This window comes from Sarcophilus harrisii, chromosome 1 (genome assembly GCF_902635505.1).
Source record: "Sarcophilus harrisii chromosome 1, mSarHar1.11, whole genome shotgun sequence".
In the NCBI taxonomy this organism is placed as follows: Eukaryota; Metazoa; Chordata; class Mammalia; order Dasyuromorphia; family Dasyuridae; genus Sarcophilus; species Sarcophilus harrisii.
This window is the reverse complement of record NC_045426.1, coordinates 156,793,259-156,811,679: the sequence shown is the minus strand read 5'-3', so window position 1 is coordinate 156,811,679 and position 18,421 is coordinate 156,793,259. Positions and strand designations below refer to the sequence as shown.

Genomic DNA, 18,421 nt, shown 5'->3' with positions numbered 1-18,421 from the left:
TCTTATGCAGCATGATAAACATGGAAATATGTTTAGAAGAACTGTATCTGTTTAACCTATATTGGATTACTTGCTTTCTGCGACTGGGATGGGGAGGGAAAAATTTTTGAAACACAAGGTTTTGCAGGGGTGAATGTTGAAAAATATCTTTGCATGTATTTTGAAAATAAAAAAGCTATTATTAAAAATTAAAAAGAAAAAAGGCCAGTTTAGCAAGAATGCAGAGTGCAAGAGGAGGTCTAACGTCCAATGAAGCTGGAAAAGTACTTTGGAAACAGGATGTGTATGGTTTGAAAAACCAAAAGAGGAGTTGATATTTAATCCTAGAGGCAAAAAGGAAGCTAATGGAGTTGATGGAATAAGGAAGTAATATGTTTAAATCTACTCTTAAGGAAAATCTCTTGGACAGCTAGATGCAGGAAGAAATTTAGGACCAGGAAACCAATTAAGAGCCTGCTTAAGTCAAAAGGTAGTAAGGGCCTTAACAGGTGGGGTGTGAACTAGGAGAGAGCAGCAGCATGAAAATCAGAGAGAAAAGATTACCTAGGAGAAGCACTGTCAAAAAGACCATTAGCTCTGACAATTAAGAGGTCATTGGTAATTTGGGAGAGAACAGTTCCAGTCAAGTGATGAGAATGAAAACTAGACTGCAAAAAGCTAAGGAATGAGTTAGAGGAAAGTAAATAAGACAGTGAGTACAGACAACTTTTTCAGCGTTAGGCGGGGAAAGGAAGGAAAGCTATATAGAACAATAGTTTGAGGATGGTTGGATATAGGGAAGATTTTTTAAGAAATGGAAAAGACAAGCATATTTGACTAGAGAAGGAAACCGCTAACAGAGATGAATACTGAAAGAGGGACAGCTTAGCCTGCAATTTGCTGGAGAAGACAGGCAGGCCTGGCATAAAGTATACCAAGAAGGATTTTCCTTGGCAAAGATAAAAGCCATTCTTTTGTCAGAGACTGGGGGTTATCTAATATGAGTCAAATGTGACTTGAATTCAAAGTGATCTTTAAGAATTGGGAAGTTTTGAGGAAAAGATATGAGTTATAAAGAAAGGACTTCATTATAGCCAATATGGAATTATACTTCAACCCCTATTTGAAGATACCTAACAAGTAGCAATCTCTTTAAAGACTTTTAACAGTCTCTTTAAAGACTTTCAATATGAGGGAGCCTACTTCTAAAGGCAACACACCCCACTTTTATAAAGCTCAATTTAACTTTTCTTAACACAAAAGTCTAACCTGCTCCCTTTACTTTTTCTACCCATTATTTCTGATTCTATGAGTCCACACAGAACAATTTCACCTTTATAAGAGCCCTTCAAATACTTGGAAAACAGCCACCACATTCTCAAGTATTCTCCAGGCCAAACATTCCAAATTCAAAATTCAGATTTAACAGGTATCTCAGAGGTCATTTTTTCCACTCCCCTCATTTTATAAATTTAGGCTGAGTGAACTGCCATGGTTCCAGAACACATAAGACAGAATTTGAACCCAGGTCCTCTGAATCCAGAGTCAAGGTTCTTTCCACTGTACTATGCTGTCTTCCTTAATTTCTTCAACTAATCCTCATATGATATATAAGGTCTTTTGCTATCCTTCTCTGGATATTCTCCGATTTATTAATATCCATCAGTCCTGAACTTTTTGCTTTGGTTATCACACTTGGTAACCACAAATACAGAGGCATAAGAACCACTTGTAAAAAACCACTTGTAAAAGCCTGCCTAGGTCAGATGTCCAAAGGTAGGGGAAATCTACCCAGATTCCTTGGGAAATCAAAACGAGTATTTGTACCTGGGAACCAAATATGCAAACACTTTGCTCTTTTAAAAACCAGAAGGTGAAGGGTAAAGAGAATAAGTAAAGACAAAAGAGAAATTACAACTTTTCTCCCCCAAGTTAATTCAATGAACAAAAACTCTACTCATCTATATAGAATCATAAATGATTTCATTCTGTAGTGGGGTTTTTTGGGTAAAAGTATCCTTAAACTACGAAGTTTTTAACCATTACCAACTTGGGGGGGAGGGTGGTTTAAATAAATTGAAACATCTTCCAGTTAACTGGTTCAGAGAAAAAGGGGAGAGGTGAAGATGAAAAGTAGAGATTCTATTTAACTGAAAAATTCAATCAACCAGAATTACCATTCCACACTATGAAAATTAAGTTGTTATAATTTAAAAGTTTCATAAATTATAACTCGATTTTCCAATAAATGAACATTTAAAGCAGTATTTTCAATAATTTTCAATCCCAATTTTTTGAAATTATAATTTGTGATTCTACACAGTGTCCCAGATGCTTTGTGGGAGTCACAAAACTATGATTTATTACCAGTATATATTTGATTTGTATACCTATTTTACATATCTACATACCTGGGGTTACATAAAAATTTCAAGCAAAAAGAGGTCATGAGTGGAAAAAATTTAAGAAGCCCCAATTGAGATGTTTCAATAATAGATAATGCTTAGAGTATCCTGCTCAGGTGTTAAGAAAGAACAAGAAAATTTCAATAGCAAAATTTACTGGTTGTTTATCTTTCAAATCTATGTTAAAAAAAAAAAAAAGTTCTACTGAAGTCAATTTTTTTAATGTTGGTCTCAGTTGTTTACAAATTTGAGTAATTAAATCATTTAAAAATACTTCAACTCAAAATTCTAAAATAATTAATATTACTTACTGTAGTCAAGGGATTTGGAGTTGGTATAGGAAGCAACCCTGCACCAGGCATTAGACTTGTCATAGTTGGAGCAGGAGCCAATAAAGAAAGGGCTTTGGATTCTTCTGGAATTTTACCTGGAGAGGCAAGTTTCACACATTACAGAGAGCAGAAACACCACGTAAACTTTAGTCTATGATTTTACAATTACCCTTGCACTTAAAAAATAATAATAATAAATGAATCTATCTATCAGATCCTTAAAAAGAAATAAATAAGAACTTAAGTCTTTCCTTTACCCTGCTCTACTAGGAAAAATAAAAGTGATCAAAACTTCAAAGACTAGCAATCTCATTAATGGAATATTATTTTAAAAACTGAATAATGTAGACAATTATTTAACACTTTGAGCTATGGGTCACCTGTACTGGAAACTTAATGTTCATGAACCAAACGATATCAAGCATGGACGCTTTCCCAGGACGGTGTTTTCGCGGTGATCGAAAGTTGTGTTACACATGACAACCGTTCGTGTTGGCTGCATCACTAATAGCACACAGAACATCAGATACAGAAAAGAAGAACATTTTTTAAAGTTTAATCCCCAGAAATGGCAAATAACCAAATTAGTAAAAAAAATAAAAATAAAAAATAAATAAGAAAAAAAGAAAGAGAAAGAGAAAAAAGAAAAAAAAGAAAAAGAAGAAAAAAAGAAAAAGAAAAAAGAAAAAAGGAAAAAAAAAAAAAAACAAATGTGTGAATTGAAATCTGTTCCTAAACCAATGCCCCTTTCCTATTATTTAAACTACCTCTTTGTGATGCAAACACTGATGATGCCCAAATAGATTCCATGTTTATTTCAAGGGGGGAAGAGAGGGAATGTTCTATAAATATTAAATTTCAAAGGAGGATAAGAATATACTCAAACATTTAATTAACACTAACATGACTTCTGTGACATGTTAAATGTCTCAGAGAATCAATTTCTAGATGTTCCCCTTGAATAATTTTGGTAAAAAATTAAGTTAGTGGAGCAATTAGAAAAGAAAATGTATCTGGCCTTCAAGAAATCCCATAATGCTTATATTTTAAATCTCATTTAAATTATACTTGCTTGAAAAGGGACAATTAATAATCATTGTGTGTGTCTTGCTACAAACAGTCCCAACAACTACTGTCAATAAGAGGAGTAACAATTAACTAATTCCCTACATATTCAGAGGGGAAGAAAAAATAAATTCAATGACTAGATTTCAAAATTCCAAACTTCCTTTTAATCCAACATCCAGAAAATGTCTAAAACCAATCACAATTTAAGGAAAATGACCTACTTATCTAATATTGCAAACTTAAAAATTATTTCAATTTTAAAATCTGTATCTCAGACTTAAAATTTTGTAAATATTTTAAAGGTACTATTCATACATATTCATATACTATTCATACACATATTCATGTGTGGCATAGTGGGACTTGTACTTAACTCCATTATAGGCTTTCTAATTGGGAGACTTTTAATTCACAAAAAACCATCCCAGAGTGAAATATAACTGGTGTAGCAAATCTTCAAAAGCACCATGCTGGGTTTTAATAGGAATGAACCTATTCAAAATAATCAAATGAACAAGAAAAATCTGAGTAACATCAAAATCTAGATACTTTCTCTAACCTCAGTTGGGATTCAAAATGGAAAGTTTAAACAAAAAAAAAAGAAAGAAAAGAAAAATAGTTTGCCTAGTTATAGATGTATTGAACAAAAGTTAACAGTTTATTAGACTCAGATTTGTTGTTAACAGAACAACAAACCCTAAATGAAGTATTAGTTTCCCAAATTTTGAAACAAGTTATGCTACTTAATTTGACTACCATAACAAAAATTATACCTAATACTACATTATTTGAAAGCTCATACACATGCAGTTTTAACATGCCAAAACTAAACTGTAAGGTGGTCTGACAACTTCAATTATTTATAATTTAGCCTATGTTTATTAGCTATTAATGTTAGCAAATTTATCTATGTAGCCACACTCCTTCTGTAGCATCTAACTATGGATTATTTATTTTATATAAGAGATAGCATGATTTTTAAGTCTTGAAATCTGAACAGCTCCTGAATGGTTAATCTTCATCCTTGAATTCAGAACATATTATCACTACTCTGATAGTCATATACAAAGACAAATTGTTAATTCCTTTATTGTCAATTTAGTGCCTCAAGATGACACTCATTTAATAAGATATCCTATAGAAGAAAGTATGCTCAAGCTATTGGGGAGTGGGGGGGAGCAGAAGGAATAGAGGGGAAGGAGAGAACACTTCAGCACATCAAATCAGTCAATCAGTGAAGTTTCAGAAAATTTTTCATTTTTACTTTGCTGCCTCTAAGCAAATAAATCAAAATGCACAGAAACCAAACTATATTTTGGAAGTATTTTTCTCATTCTGTCACTGATAATACTTGAAAATGTTAAGTTTAATTGCTTAATTATTAAGAAATAGTCCTATTAAATTTATCCTCAAAATTCTTAGGTATAAGTACTTAAGTGTATAAGAGTGCAATGTAAATGATATCTCTCAATTATATTTATTAAAACAAGTTAGGAAAGGCAACATATACTCTGCTTCCTATACCTCAGAATCTGTTTACACAAACTAAAACACTGCAGAGATGAAGAATTTTCAACAAACAAGCAACCACACACCCACACACACCCACACACACACAAAACCCCTCCCCAATACCTCCCAAAATTTAAAAGCTTTCCCCCTCAAGAAGCATTCCCCAACTAGACAGCTAAAAGTCTTCCTAGTTAAAGAAAATAAGAATTTATCCTGTAATGGTTAATTATCAAAAGTGAAAGTCTCTTCACCCCAACTTTTATATATAATATATATGTGCTATATTATAAAATGCTTCATATTATAAAAAATGAGTTGCTATTATATCCTTGATGATTCTGATATGCCTAACATTTCAAGAAAACAAAAGCAGAAACTATAAATTAGCTTTTTTCTAAAAGATGAGGTTAGTCTTAGAAAGCAGTCTGAAAAAGTTTCCCTGAGATTAGAAAGTATTCGAAAGTATATTTACTGTATTAGTACTGTTTTAGTACAGAGCTTACTAAAACAGTTTATAAATGCCAATTAAGATCTAAGCTAAGTATCACAGTACTAAAACTTAAGTTTTTGACACAAAATTTGGCCTTAATTCTAAATTATAAATTGAAAACTTGCAAATATACTACCTTCCTTTCATATACAACTTTGAAACAAAATGTTATGAAATTTTAATGGAATACCATTTACAAAGAACTGGAATATCAGTTCACAAGTTAAAGTGAGAGATTTAACAAAACAAAAACAAAAACAAAAAAGGGACAAAATAAAGAAAAAGAAATCAAATTAAAGTAAAACAATAAAAAACAGAGACAGGGCGTCCATCTTCAGCGGGTCAGACTCCGATCTCATTTCCCCCATGAAGGTTTCACTTGACGGCAGGTTTAGTGGCATGGCAAACAATGCCTAACTCAGGCAAGTGTAAACAGGTCTGCCTTGGCCAGTCTAGTCATCTAATAATGCACAAATATCACATAGAGAAAACATACAAAACCAAATTAATAGTCAAAATCCATCTACCAGAAAATGTGGACATAAAGTTATGATTGATGGTTATGTGGCATCTTTATGTTTCAACCTTTTCTTTTTCTAAGTGTAACATTTAAAGAGAAATCTGGGGAGGCACGCAAGGAGAAAAAAAAAATCACATTTGGACAGAGTAATGAAGCTATATTTTTTTAAATGGCATTTTTTGACTAGTAATAACTAATGGTTAATATGTAATGTTACACATCAAACATTATTTCCACAACTGAGATTCCTCCCACATAATGCACCAAATACACTAAAGCAGCAGGCTAAAATTAATGGAAAAACACTTTCTATAAACTTCTACTAGGGTTCTCTTTTTTCCTGTTACAATGTTATTTCTAAAGTATGCAAAAACAAATGCTGGCAATATTGACTGTTGTTTAATGATGTCCAGAATCTCCCATTTTACAAAATTCAATTAAAATTCTTTCCTTTTGATTTATTCTGAAGTAACATGCTATTTTTTAGCACAATCGTAAGTTATTAGGCCGTGTGCACTTTAAAATCTGATACATGATGTACTGTAAACTTCTATATGGTCTGCATGTAAATCATTCTCTTGCTATATTAAATCTTTAATTACTCTTTGAAATAAAAAGTATATCTAATTATTTTCTAATATTTCAACTATCCATGGGAAGGTTTATTATCTTTTAAGAATTCATACTTACTTGTAACTAAAATACAATTTAAAAATGTTGGTTTTATATCACATACTATGAAAACTTCTACCTCAAAATGTAAAATATATTTACATAATTACAATTTGACTTTTAGTCTTTATTTAATATCACCCCCAAAAAAGGAATTAAGACAACTCAAAGTTAAAGTTGCCCAAGTATTAAGTTATAAGCTCTCCAGGGAAGAAATATACAATGTACAAAAGTAACACTGATAATACAATAGGTGAAATGTTCTCCTTTGATTCAGCAGTAAATTAACATAAGACCCCTCTGCTACCAATGGTACAGTCTTTCGAGTGCAGCTGTGCTTCTGGACATTTAATCTTAGTTGCTTGTTGGTCAAATTCCAATGAGAGATGTCTTCTATGGGAATTCTTCTCCATGAAGTTCCTACTTGGTATGGCGTATTTGTTACCTCACTCCCAGCCTTGCAGAAGCAAAAAATTATCATCCTTTCCCCAACTACTTACTATAAGCTGAATACCCTTCACTGATCAAACTATAAGAAATAGTACACAAATAATTAATTGTATTCCCTTCTTTGTAGAGAACACCCATTTTTTAAACTCACTTGAAAAAAAAAAATCCAGAATATTCTCTTCTGGGACATCAACAACACCAGAACTGTCCTCACTGAATTGGACTTTTAATGTTAATAATGTCCCAAAATAATGCATCCTGAATTGTACACAAAAATCTGAAGTGTAATCTAATCTGTATTTTAAGAATAAATTTCTTTTTACAAAGTCAACTTTATTCATATAATATGAACCTGCTAATGAAAGTATTCATTAACTATCTCAGGAATTTAATTTAAAATTTTCAATCATTCCTAGATGTTAGAAGGCAAAATCTTCCAGCAAAGGAATTATTTTAAAGTGATAGGTATAGTTTTTAATGTAAATACTAATTTGCTTAATCCTTAAGTTCTCATGTATTCACCAGCATGGACTATTATAAATGACTTGAAGAGACTAAATATGCTCTTACTTTAAAAAAAAAAAATCAATACTGATAATTATTTGTTCTTTAAAAAATGCACTTAACCTTAATGAATAGTAACCTTAAGGCCTTTAGCCTCTTTCTGTTGAGATTTCTTAGAAAATATTTTTTAACTTCAAAAAAAGCCTGTGAAAGTAAAAAATAAATTTGTTTTATATAAAATCAGTATCAATAATGTGAAATTAAGATCAATAATTTTAATGAAATTAATTTTATTTTTTATCATTAACACAAACACCATTATTTAGATAACCCCAAATTGGCAAACTGTGCCCACTCTGTTTTGTCTCAATAGAAAAAAATATTAGAACTAGATGTTCAGGAGGACATACTCCCAACCACTGAGGTGTTTAAATAAATGACAACCCTTATTAAGATCATAATTCTTTTAGAATACACTCTGTAATTTGTACTTATCACAAAAAATTTTAATATTTAGATGTATGGCTAAAAACAAGATAAATCAATGATTTAAGCATATATTTTACTACTGAAATGAAAACATTTTTTTTCCATTTCCAAATTCATTTTTTGCTTTTAAAACACACAAAACAGAGTACCAGCTAATTGCCAATTTCTGGGAAAACTAAAGGCCATCAAACAAAAAGGACAGACTGACATTACAGAAAAACATCTAAAATACCAACCTTCTGCACAGGGTACAACTATCAGAGCTCTGTCAATAAAAACCGTGTTAGTTAGATGCTGGGCCACACCAACACTCGATGGGTCACGAAACTTAACATAACATACTTTGGAGGAAAAAGCAAGAGGTGCGTTGCTGCAAGATAAAAAGAAAAACAATCAGTCTTATAAACTTAAATCTTTCATTGTTTCTCCTTTTAAAAAGGAAAATTATAAAATCTTACATGATAAATCACTGATCCACTTAAGGTAAATTACTGTAACATGCTTGACCAAACTGTGAATTTGCAGGCAATTCAACACACATCCACTTATTTTAATATATTAAATCAGATCAACTAACTAGTCTGCAATGGACACAGCTCAGTGCTTTGCCTGAATGATGTTTGAAAACAAATATTTGATCTAGAGATAGTGAAGCTAGGTAGTTAAGCATGTATGGTCTTAACAACGACACAAAGTCTCTCCAGTGCAACCTAAACCAGAATAAAATATAAATAGGAAATATCTAACAAAATTTAAAAAATTTTTTAAATTAATGTGCCACTTGAAGGTATCCTTAAGATGAGAAGCCCCCTTTTCTGTCTGAGTTTGACACAACTGCTATAAACTACTAATAATCCCAAAATCATTCTCCTCCCCCTGACATTCAGATGCCAAGTATTTTTTTAATCATACTTTTTCAGTCCTCTTCTCTCTATTCATAAAGCCACCTCTTTAGTTTAGACTTCATTAATATCTTCTAATAACCTCCAAAAGATACTCCTATATGTGCTCTCCACGACTGCTTAAATAAAATAATTAGAACACAGATGTATCCACATCACTTCTTTGCTCAAAAATGTCTAATAGCTATCCATGCCTATGAAATAAAACAGAAAAGCTGCCAATCTGGCCTTTTAACGGTCTCCACCTATAATCTTGCTCTACACCTTTATTTTGTGATTCTTTGTGAACTTTACATTCTATCCAAACTGGTCTATTAGCTATTACTTCAACAACATTCCATCACCATACCACTGTCCTAATTCTGTGATAGTTCCTAATCTCCTTAAAGGCAGAATATAAACCTTCCCAGAGTATAAATATGCTTTAATATTCATCCCACACATCCCAACCCACCCATCCACCCAAACATGCAAATACTTAGAATGTAAGATGGACAAAACCAAGACTGGGTTTCATTTTTATCTTTTTAATCATAGCACTCAACAAAATACTTGGCATATCACAGACACTAAAGGCCTCAAAAAGTGATCAAAGGAAATCAGGGGGTTATCTTATACAAATTTTGGATACCTTCTAAAACCTAATCTGCTACATTGTCTTAACAAGCAAGGTGACCACAGATTCAAAAGGACAAGAATTCTATTACCCTATCACCTGATAAAGGGTAGTCCCAACCACATAGATCAAGTATATGTGAGCAACAGTTTCATATTATCTATATTACCATATTATCACTTGGCTAAATATAGTCACCATCCACAATTTGGTGACAATTTTTTAAAGTATGTATACATATGAAGTTTAGAAATTCTTGTTATTACAACATACTTTTATCCAAAGAAAACATACTGCAAGCCTCATGGATCAACATAATTATTAACAAATTACTATTATAAATATCATTTTAGAGGTTAAGACCTTTCAGATCAATTAATACAACATATAACAAAGCCATTTAGAAATTTTGAAGAAAAAAAAAAACATTGTCTCTCAAGCCTTTTATTCTAATATGTAGTAAATGCAACTATGTTGATGAAGGTCAAAATTCATGTTAAACATTAAAAAAGAAAGTATGTTATATGGAACGGTTCAATGGGAGAGGCTACCTGGAGGACCATGATGTAAGAAACAAAACTTATTGTTGTTTAACTCAATGTATATAAACAAACAAAACAAACCTAAATTATTTTTTAAACCAACAGTTACTTAATTACTACAGCTAGTAAGGCTAACAGTGGCAAAATAATTGTCTCTTATAACAGAGGAATAAAATTGGCCCGAAATGTAATTGGGAAATGATTAACAAAATTAAAAAAATTCAACAATGTTCATTTGTGGTTTTCTAAGTCAATACACAGACAGCAGTGATACATTTTGATTTAACACCACAGCCTTACAACAATCTTATCTGTCCCATCCTACCCAACCTCCAATCAGATTCCACCTTAGTATCCATTATTATCTTGCTCTTTTCTCCTTTCTCCTAATCCAACAAATGATTCAGGCATCTATTCTTGACTTTGGTCCTACATGACAAAATAGTCATGATGCTTTTGCCGTTACACTACTTTACTATAAAGCCTTTTAATGAAGTATTAAAAATAAAATGGTAATGCCAATCCAAGTGTTCTGAGAAAAAAAAAAAAAATTGGGGGACTGGAGAGACTTACACTGATGCTGAGTGAAATGAGCAGGACCAGGAGATCATTATATACTTCAACAACAATACTATATGATGACCAGTTCTGATGGAATGAGATCAACCAAATCATTTCCAATGGAGCAGTAATGAACTGAACCAGCTACGCCCTTGGGTGATGACTAAAAACCATTACATTGAATTCCCAATCCCTATATTTATGCCCACCTGCATTTTTTGATTTCCTTCACAAGCTAATTGTACAATATTTCAGAGTCTGATTCTTTTTGTACAGCAAAATAACGGTTTGGTCATGTATACTTATTGTGTATCTAATTTATATTTTAATATATTTAACATCTACTGGTCATCCTGCCATCTGGGGGAGAGGGTGGGAGGTAAGAGTTAAAAATTGGAACAAGAGGTTTGGCAATTGTTAATGCTGTAGTTACCCATACATATAACCTGTAAATAAAAGGCTATTAAATTTAAAAAAAAAAAAAATTTGGCATACCAAGGGCTTACAACACAACATCAGGGATATAAACTTATATATTACAACTACATACAGTGAAAATTACTGGTTTAATATGAGAATTGGTTTGGAGAGTGCTTTGCCATTCAGTCTATTAAGGTATGTTACATAATCTTTATGTCCTATTGTTTTAAAGAATTATTAGGTAAAAGTATACATGCAATGGACAAAAAAATTATATGAACAGATCAACATTTTTAAAAAAAATCAGTCTAAACAAAGTCTCCCAAGTGTATCTGACATGTTTAAAATATTTATTCTCATTATAATCTAAAGAGACTATCATTTAACTATATTTCACACAAGAAGGAACACTACAACACACTACAACTTCTTTTAAAGTTAACTCCCCCCCCCAAATCTTTTTTTTTTTTTACTTAAAGCTTTTTATCTTTAAAATCTATACATGGATAAATAATTATCAACATTCACCCCTACAAAACCCTGTTAATTTTTTTCCCTCTTTCCCTCACCCCCTTCCATAGTCAGCAAGTGATCCAATATATGTTAACCTTAAATCTTAAATAGCATTTTGCAACAATTTGTTTCAAAAAAAGTACTTTGAGTTCCCCAGAAAAATATTTGTTAAAATTGATTTTTTTTTTAATCTAGAAATCTCATTCAATAAAGAGACATTTAAGCTAAGAGGGAAAAAAATTAGTGCAGAGACTACAAAAAGATATAAATAAAAGCAATTAAGAAATGAAAAATAACTAATTCTCTTGGAACTTAATTAAGATATTATCCAGAATTGCTGAAAAGTGATCTGTGAAAATCAGTGAATTTTTCAAAGGAGTTCAATTTTGTATAACCAAAATTTTCAAAAGAATCAAAAATTTACTTTAGACACTCAACAGCTAAAACCATAGAACCACCTCAGTGAATAACAACATCAACTTCTGAGTACTATGAAAAAAATTTATTTTAAAAAAATGTTAAAAAGTTTTTTCCACACTTAGATTAACAACAATTTACAGAACTCAATGCAATACTAGTTTCACTTCTTGTGTTACCTGAACAATAAAAAAGAGCCAGCAGGTAAAAACAAATACAACTCAGCTTGAGTTTTTAATGTACTTTTTTTTGGTAAGATTCAATGTTATGAAAATTATTTTTTAAAAATAAAAATAAAAGTATCCTGTTCACTAAGACCTGGGATTTTTTTAAAAAGGCCAATTAAAATGACAATAGAAACTTAGAAATTCCTTTAAAATTAAAAAACAAAAAAACACCAAACACTTGAATTCAATCCATATTATGAAAAAAATCTGGATCTTTACATTACTGAAAGAAAAACCTTTTTTCTTTCAACGATACGTACCATAATTTTCAACTTTATTAACAAAATGTATTTCTAAATTCAGAACCATAGTTCTGTCAAGTCATGAATAATGAGAAAATATAGTTTATTAATGTTCTAAAATAGAGGCTCTAAGTCCGCAATATAATATTAGAAGTGTCATGATGAAAATATCCATCCCAGCAGGAAAAACTCTAATTTACCCAAAACAACAACCATTATAACAGCTAGTTGTTGTATTCATTTTAAAAGTCTGGCTTGTACAGTTTGTTTTAAGAATGGAAAACATTGAAGCATATCTCTTTTCAAAGAAAATGGAAAAAAAAGTATTTCAATGTGTACAAAATATTTCAAATCTTGTAAAATGACCCAACCATTCTAGTGAATTTGCAATTATATCCAAAGAGTTGTAAAACTTATGTATACTTTATGAATCAGCAATATTACTATTTATATTCCAAAAACATCCCTAAAAAGGAGAGGACCTATTTGCACACAAAAAAAAAATTTACAGCTATTCTTTTAATAGTAGCTAAGAATTGGAAATTGAAGTTATACTCTTCAATTGGGGAACAGCTAAACAATCTGTGGTTTATGGTTGTAATGGAATATTATTGTGCTTTATGAAATGACAATGATCTGTGGAAAAAACCGATAAAGACTTAAAAGAACTGATTCATAGTGTATACTACAAGAACACTGTATACAATAGCAATATTGTTTAAGAAAAACTGTGAATGACTTTAGCTATTCTCAGCACTACAATGATGCAAAAATCCCAAACGATTAATAATGCATACTATCTGCCTCCAGTGAAAATTCACATTCTTTGCTATTTTCACTTTTTTTTCCCTTTTATTTGAATCTTCTTGTACAAAATGACTAACATGGAAATGTTTTATATGAAAAAAAAATTATGATGATTTATTTATACTGATTAATTTTTATTTATACTTATTTTTAATGAGAGGGAGAATTTCAGCTTTTACTTCCATGGGCTAATGTTATTTCTATTCATTCGTTATATTTGTACAGAAGATATGTTTAATAGAAAGATTTTTGCTGGAATGTGCCCATTACCTCGTTTGGTATGAAACCATAAACACAAAATGAGTGATTTAATATTTACATTGAGAGATCTTTTTTACTAGATATCTGTTTTTTTTCAGTCACACACATATACACATCTAATTTAATTCAAATATACACCGAATGCCTTCTATACTTAGAATACCATGTATTCTAATATGTGAATATTATTTTGTAAATTTTATGTGTTATATATTTCTATGTATCTTAACAGAAGAGTTAAATTCAAATTCATTCACTGACTATTTAATGGACCCTTAAGCAAGTTACTTAACCAGTTTGCCTGTTTCTTCCACTATAAAACTGAGATGCTAATAATAACCTCTATATCACAGGGTTGTTTTGAGGACCAAATGAATCAGTACTTGTAAAAGTTTTTAACATAGTGCTTATTCCCTTTTCATTCCCTTCCCCCAAAAAGAGGCTAAGGAAACCAAACATTAAAAAATCATATAAGTTACCTCAAGGAGCTTTTAATCAGAGACATAAATATACAGATAATTATAACATGTTATGAGTTAAGCATATAAAAGAAACAGGTGATGACAGTAATGGGGGTTTTCTAACAGTTAATTCATGTACTAGATGGCTATTGATTTTCATGCAAATAATTCATAGGCAGGGGGCCTAAATGGTTTCCATCTTACTCTGTAGAAGTAAATATGGAACTTTTACTATCAATACATACTTTAGGGGATATCAAATTACTTTTGTGTAAGGAAAAAAAAAACTAAGAACATGTTAGGTTTATCTTGCAGTAAGTACAACTACAGCATAGTAATATATAGTATATAGTCTATTTAAAGACAAATTTTTCTATATATAAGCTTTTTCTAATTGTGTTATAATGGAAAGCCAGTGAGCTTTCAAGTCAACTTCTTCCTTTGTGCAATTTTGTCCATTTTGTGCAATTCTGTAGTGTAAGAACTACATTAGTGGGGCAGAGAACACCAGCCCATCGGGAGGACCTGAGTTCAAATCTGGTCTCAGACACTTAACACAGCCTAGCTGTGTGACCCTAGGCAAGTCATTTAACCCCAATTGACTCAGCAAAAAAAAAAAAAAAGAACTACATTAGTGAATAATGTTATATGTAAATATGAATGAAGTATTAGCACAAGAGCATCAGATAATTTTTTTTTAATACTGAAGTGTATAAAAGATCAAAGAGTAAGCATGAAACATTCAAGGATGAAAGGAATCAATGGAGGAATCAAGAAAAGCAACACAGAAGCTGTGGCATTTGAATTGTCTTGAAGGATTTCAATTGCTAAAAGTATGGTAGGAATTAATTTCAAATGATAGCTTATATAAACACTAAGGTACAAAAGAATACAAAATGAAGAAATCACTAGTAAAATAGTCTGGCTAAGACAGTGTAAATTTGTATTAATATTTAAGTAGGGGTGTACCTTTCTTAACTATGTATTCTTAGAAAGATTACTTTGGCAATAATGTTAAGATGGCTAAGAAAAAAATTACAAAAACCTCAGCTTGACATTTAAAGCCTATCACAATAGGACTTCCACCATTCCTTCAAGTATTATTCAATATTTCAAGCACTCAGGATTCTATTCAAACTGACCTGCTAATTGTTCCTCAACACATGAAGTTCCAATTTCTATTTCTGTGCTTCTGCACACATCTGCAATGTACTCCTTGTAATTTCCACTCTTGCAGAATCCCTAGTGGCCTTTCAAACACAATTCAAATGCCAACTCCAGTAGAAACTTCTCAAGAAAAGCAGTTATGATGAATTTCAATAAAGGCTTCACCACTTATTCCCTGAAAGAATTCCTTCACTTCCTTTCTAAGGTCCATTTTCCCCGTCCAGTAATTTCCATCATCACCAGGAATGTAAACACAAAGGGATAAGAAGTTACTTTGTGTACTTATCTATGTTCGTATATTTCTCCCATGTCCTTGATGACAAGGATTGTTTCTTTTTCTTTTGGTTTATATAGAGTTATTGTTGGAAGCATGTCTTTATTTGAACAGGAAAAGACAAAATGGAAATATGCACATGAGTTGCAAGGCTACTACTACAATCCATCCTCTTTAAAAAAAAAAAAAAAAAAAAAATCTTGAGTTCTACCCTTCCCCCATTTCCTGGCAGCTAACTAACCAGTGAAAATTATATCTCTTTTCACAAAGATAAGGGATAAAGACGCAGCCAAAATTCACAGGGAAATTAAGTAATTAGCCCAGGGTCACAAAGAGATAATGGGATTTAAACCCGGGTTTTCAAGATTTTTAAAATATTTAGGTAAAAACACTTAATTGACTGAGCCAATCTTATGTAGGATCTAAGAGACTCTCAAATGCCTTTATTACAAAATTATATGTTAATAGGCATCATATGCTTACTTTTTCAATGGGTGAAAAGAGTCAATGATGGGAGGGGCAGAATTTGGAACTCAAATTTTTTTTTACATGGTAAAAATAAATAAATGAACTTCTGGGGGAAATTAGTAGCAATTAATAGTTGTTTCGTAGTAGCAAAAATCAAAAACTGAAAAGAACATGCTACAGACGAATAACTTGTTTTTTGTTTAATTACTTTTCACCTTTTTTATAGACATACGGAATATCTTGCTGGATAGAAGAAAGGTTTATATAGAAATTAAAGCGCTTTGGTTTAAAGAAAGAAAAAAGAAAAAAAAAGGCACGGCTTTGAGTGAACTATACCATACAATGACTAGAAAATGTTTAAGTGTCCTGTTACCAATCAGTCATACCCTAATCTCATCTCTGAGGATACGGAATGAGGAATTTGGAGTCTGGAAATTCCATGAGAGCCAAAACTCAAAATAGGTTTCCGGGGAAATGGCAAGGGGCGGCTTAAAGACTAAGGGCCCGGGTCACAGGACCTGGAAGAAGCCTCACTCCTGACTCCACCCGGCGCTGGGCCGAGGGCCGCTAGCGGACCTGACTGGAGGCAGGGGAGAAGGCGACCAGGCCCAGGTTACCTCCCCGCGCTTCGGCCCTCCGCGAGAAAGCTAATCCCAGGCTTTCGCCATGAGGGCCCGGTGTAGGCCCGTCCGCGGCCATTTTAGATTCAGGCAAAAAAAAAGAAAAAACATACACACACACACCCACACACAAATCCCCCATCCCCGATCGGGAAGGAACACAAGCTTAAGGACAAAGCCTTCTTCTGACACTATCGAAAATGCCTCTAGTCCGACCAACATCGCAACACCCACAATTCCGCTACCACCCGCTTCAGCTCGGGAGAGGACAAGATAGGAAACGGGAAAGGGAGGGGGAATCCGCCGACGGACAGGGGTCCCGGTGCCCTACTCCAACATGGCGGCGGCGGCAGCCCGGAGATCACGTGGGCCGACGCGCGCCCCAGGCCCCCCCATCCCGCGGTCTCTATGGCGCCCGCGCCCCGCGCCCCTCCCCCAGGAGAGCCAGGCACTTACTCCGGGGGGTAGAGCCGCAGCTCTTCGATTTCTCCCAGGAAGGTGAACAAGGTCCGCATCTGCTCGCTGGTCACCGCCGACGACAAGTTAGTCACCTGAATCACAGCCGTGTTGGTCAGGCCGAAGCCCAGGCCCAAGGTGAAACCGCCGCCGCTATTCATCCCGATCCCGGTGCTCGTCGTCTTCCCGCAGCCCCAACGTCTACTACGCCGCGTCGCCGCCGCCGAGAGCCGAGGAAGAGCGGAGAGGAGGCGCGGCAGTGAGCGCGCTCCCGACCGCGGAGTGGCGGCGCCGGGCAGGTCTAGCCACCCTGCTCGCAACTCCCCTGCTCCTCCGGGCTGCGCGCGCCCTGGGCTCGCCGCCCCCTCCGCGCGTGCGGAAGCGTCGCCCCGGCAACCCGGCCGGGGGGGGCGGGGGGCTCACCTGGGGCGCACCTCCCCCGCGAGCCGCGTGAGCCGAGCAAGTGCGTCACGGCCGTGTGCTCTCAGCCTCCCACACGGCGGGTTGGAGCGGGGCGTTTAATGCAAATAGACCCAACCCTCCGAGGGCCGTGGAAGTGGGCTGGGGTTTTGCCCCGGCTTTCTTTTTACGGGCAGATTCTGATCGGATCTATCATCACCGTGTATTTTAAGCCCCTCCCAGTGACAGGCGCCTGAGTTGGAGCCGGGGATGCAAAGAAGGGAAAGAGACCCTGCCCTCAGAGAGTTTCCATTCTATTGGTGGGGGAGGGAGAAGTCGACATGTACACACATATATCATACAAAGGGCATTAATAGCTGGGGGATTCGGAAAGGTCCATTAGAGTTCTGAACCTGAGCCCTGTGAACTTAATTTTTAGAATGTATTAATTTCTATATATATATATAGTGAATATGCTATAATTCTACTCATTTTAAATTACACAATATAAACACATACACCCTTACTTCTTTCCTCGAACAAGACACCCTCTCCCAGCTGGGCGGTTTTTTCCCACCGGCAGTCTCCCATGCTGGAGATGCCCTCTTCATCTTGGCCTCCTGGCTTCCTGGGCTTTCCTTGTCAGT

At 34.0% G+C, this 18,421-nt stretch overlaps 1 protein-coding gene across 5 annotated transcripts in view; it reads right to left on the bottom strand.

Moving 5' to 3' along the window:
- The window catches only part of SREK1 (splicing regulatory glutamic acid and lysine rich protein 1), a 47,124-nt gene extending 29,174 nt beyond the window's left edge, over nt 1-17,950 (bottom strand). Inside the window, exons 1-4 of one of the 5 annotated variants that reach the window (XM_031965780.1) lie at nt 15,533-17,320; nt 8,658-8,791; nt 3,097-3,220; nt 2,696-2,811 (exon numbers count right to left, since the gene is read on the bottom strand). In XM_031965780.1, the coding sequence (XP_031821640.1) occupies nt 2,696-2,758 (63 nt within the window). In that variant the 5' untranslated portion in view covers nt 2,759-2,811; nt 3,097-3,220; nt 8,658-8,791; nt 15,533-17,320. Of the gene's footprint in view, nt 1-2,695; nt 2,812-3,096; nt 3,316-8,657; nt 8,792-15,532; nt 17,321-17,375 lie in introns of those variants that run through there. The other 4 variants (XM_031965760.1, XM_031965768.1, XM_012541070.3 and 1 more) reach the window with 4 other exon arrangements.
- Nucleotides 17,951-18,421: the final 471 nt, after the last annotated feature.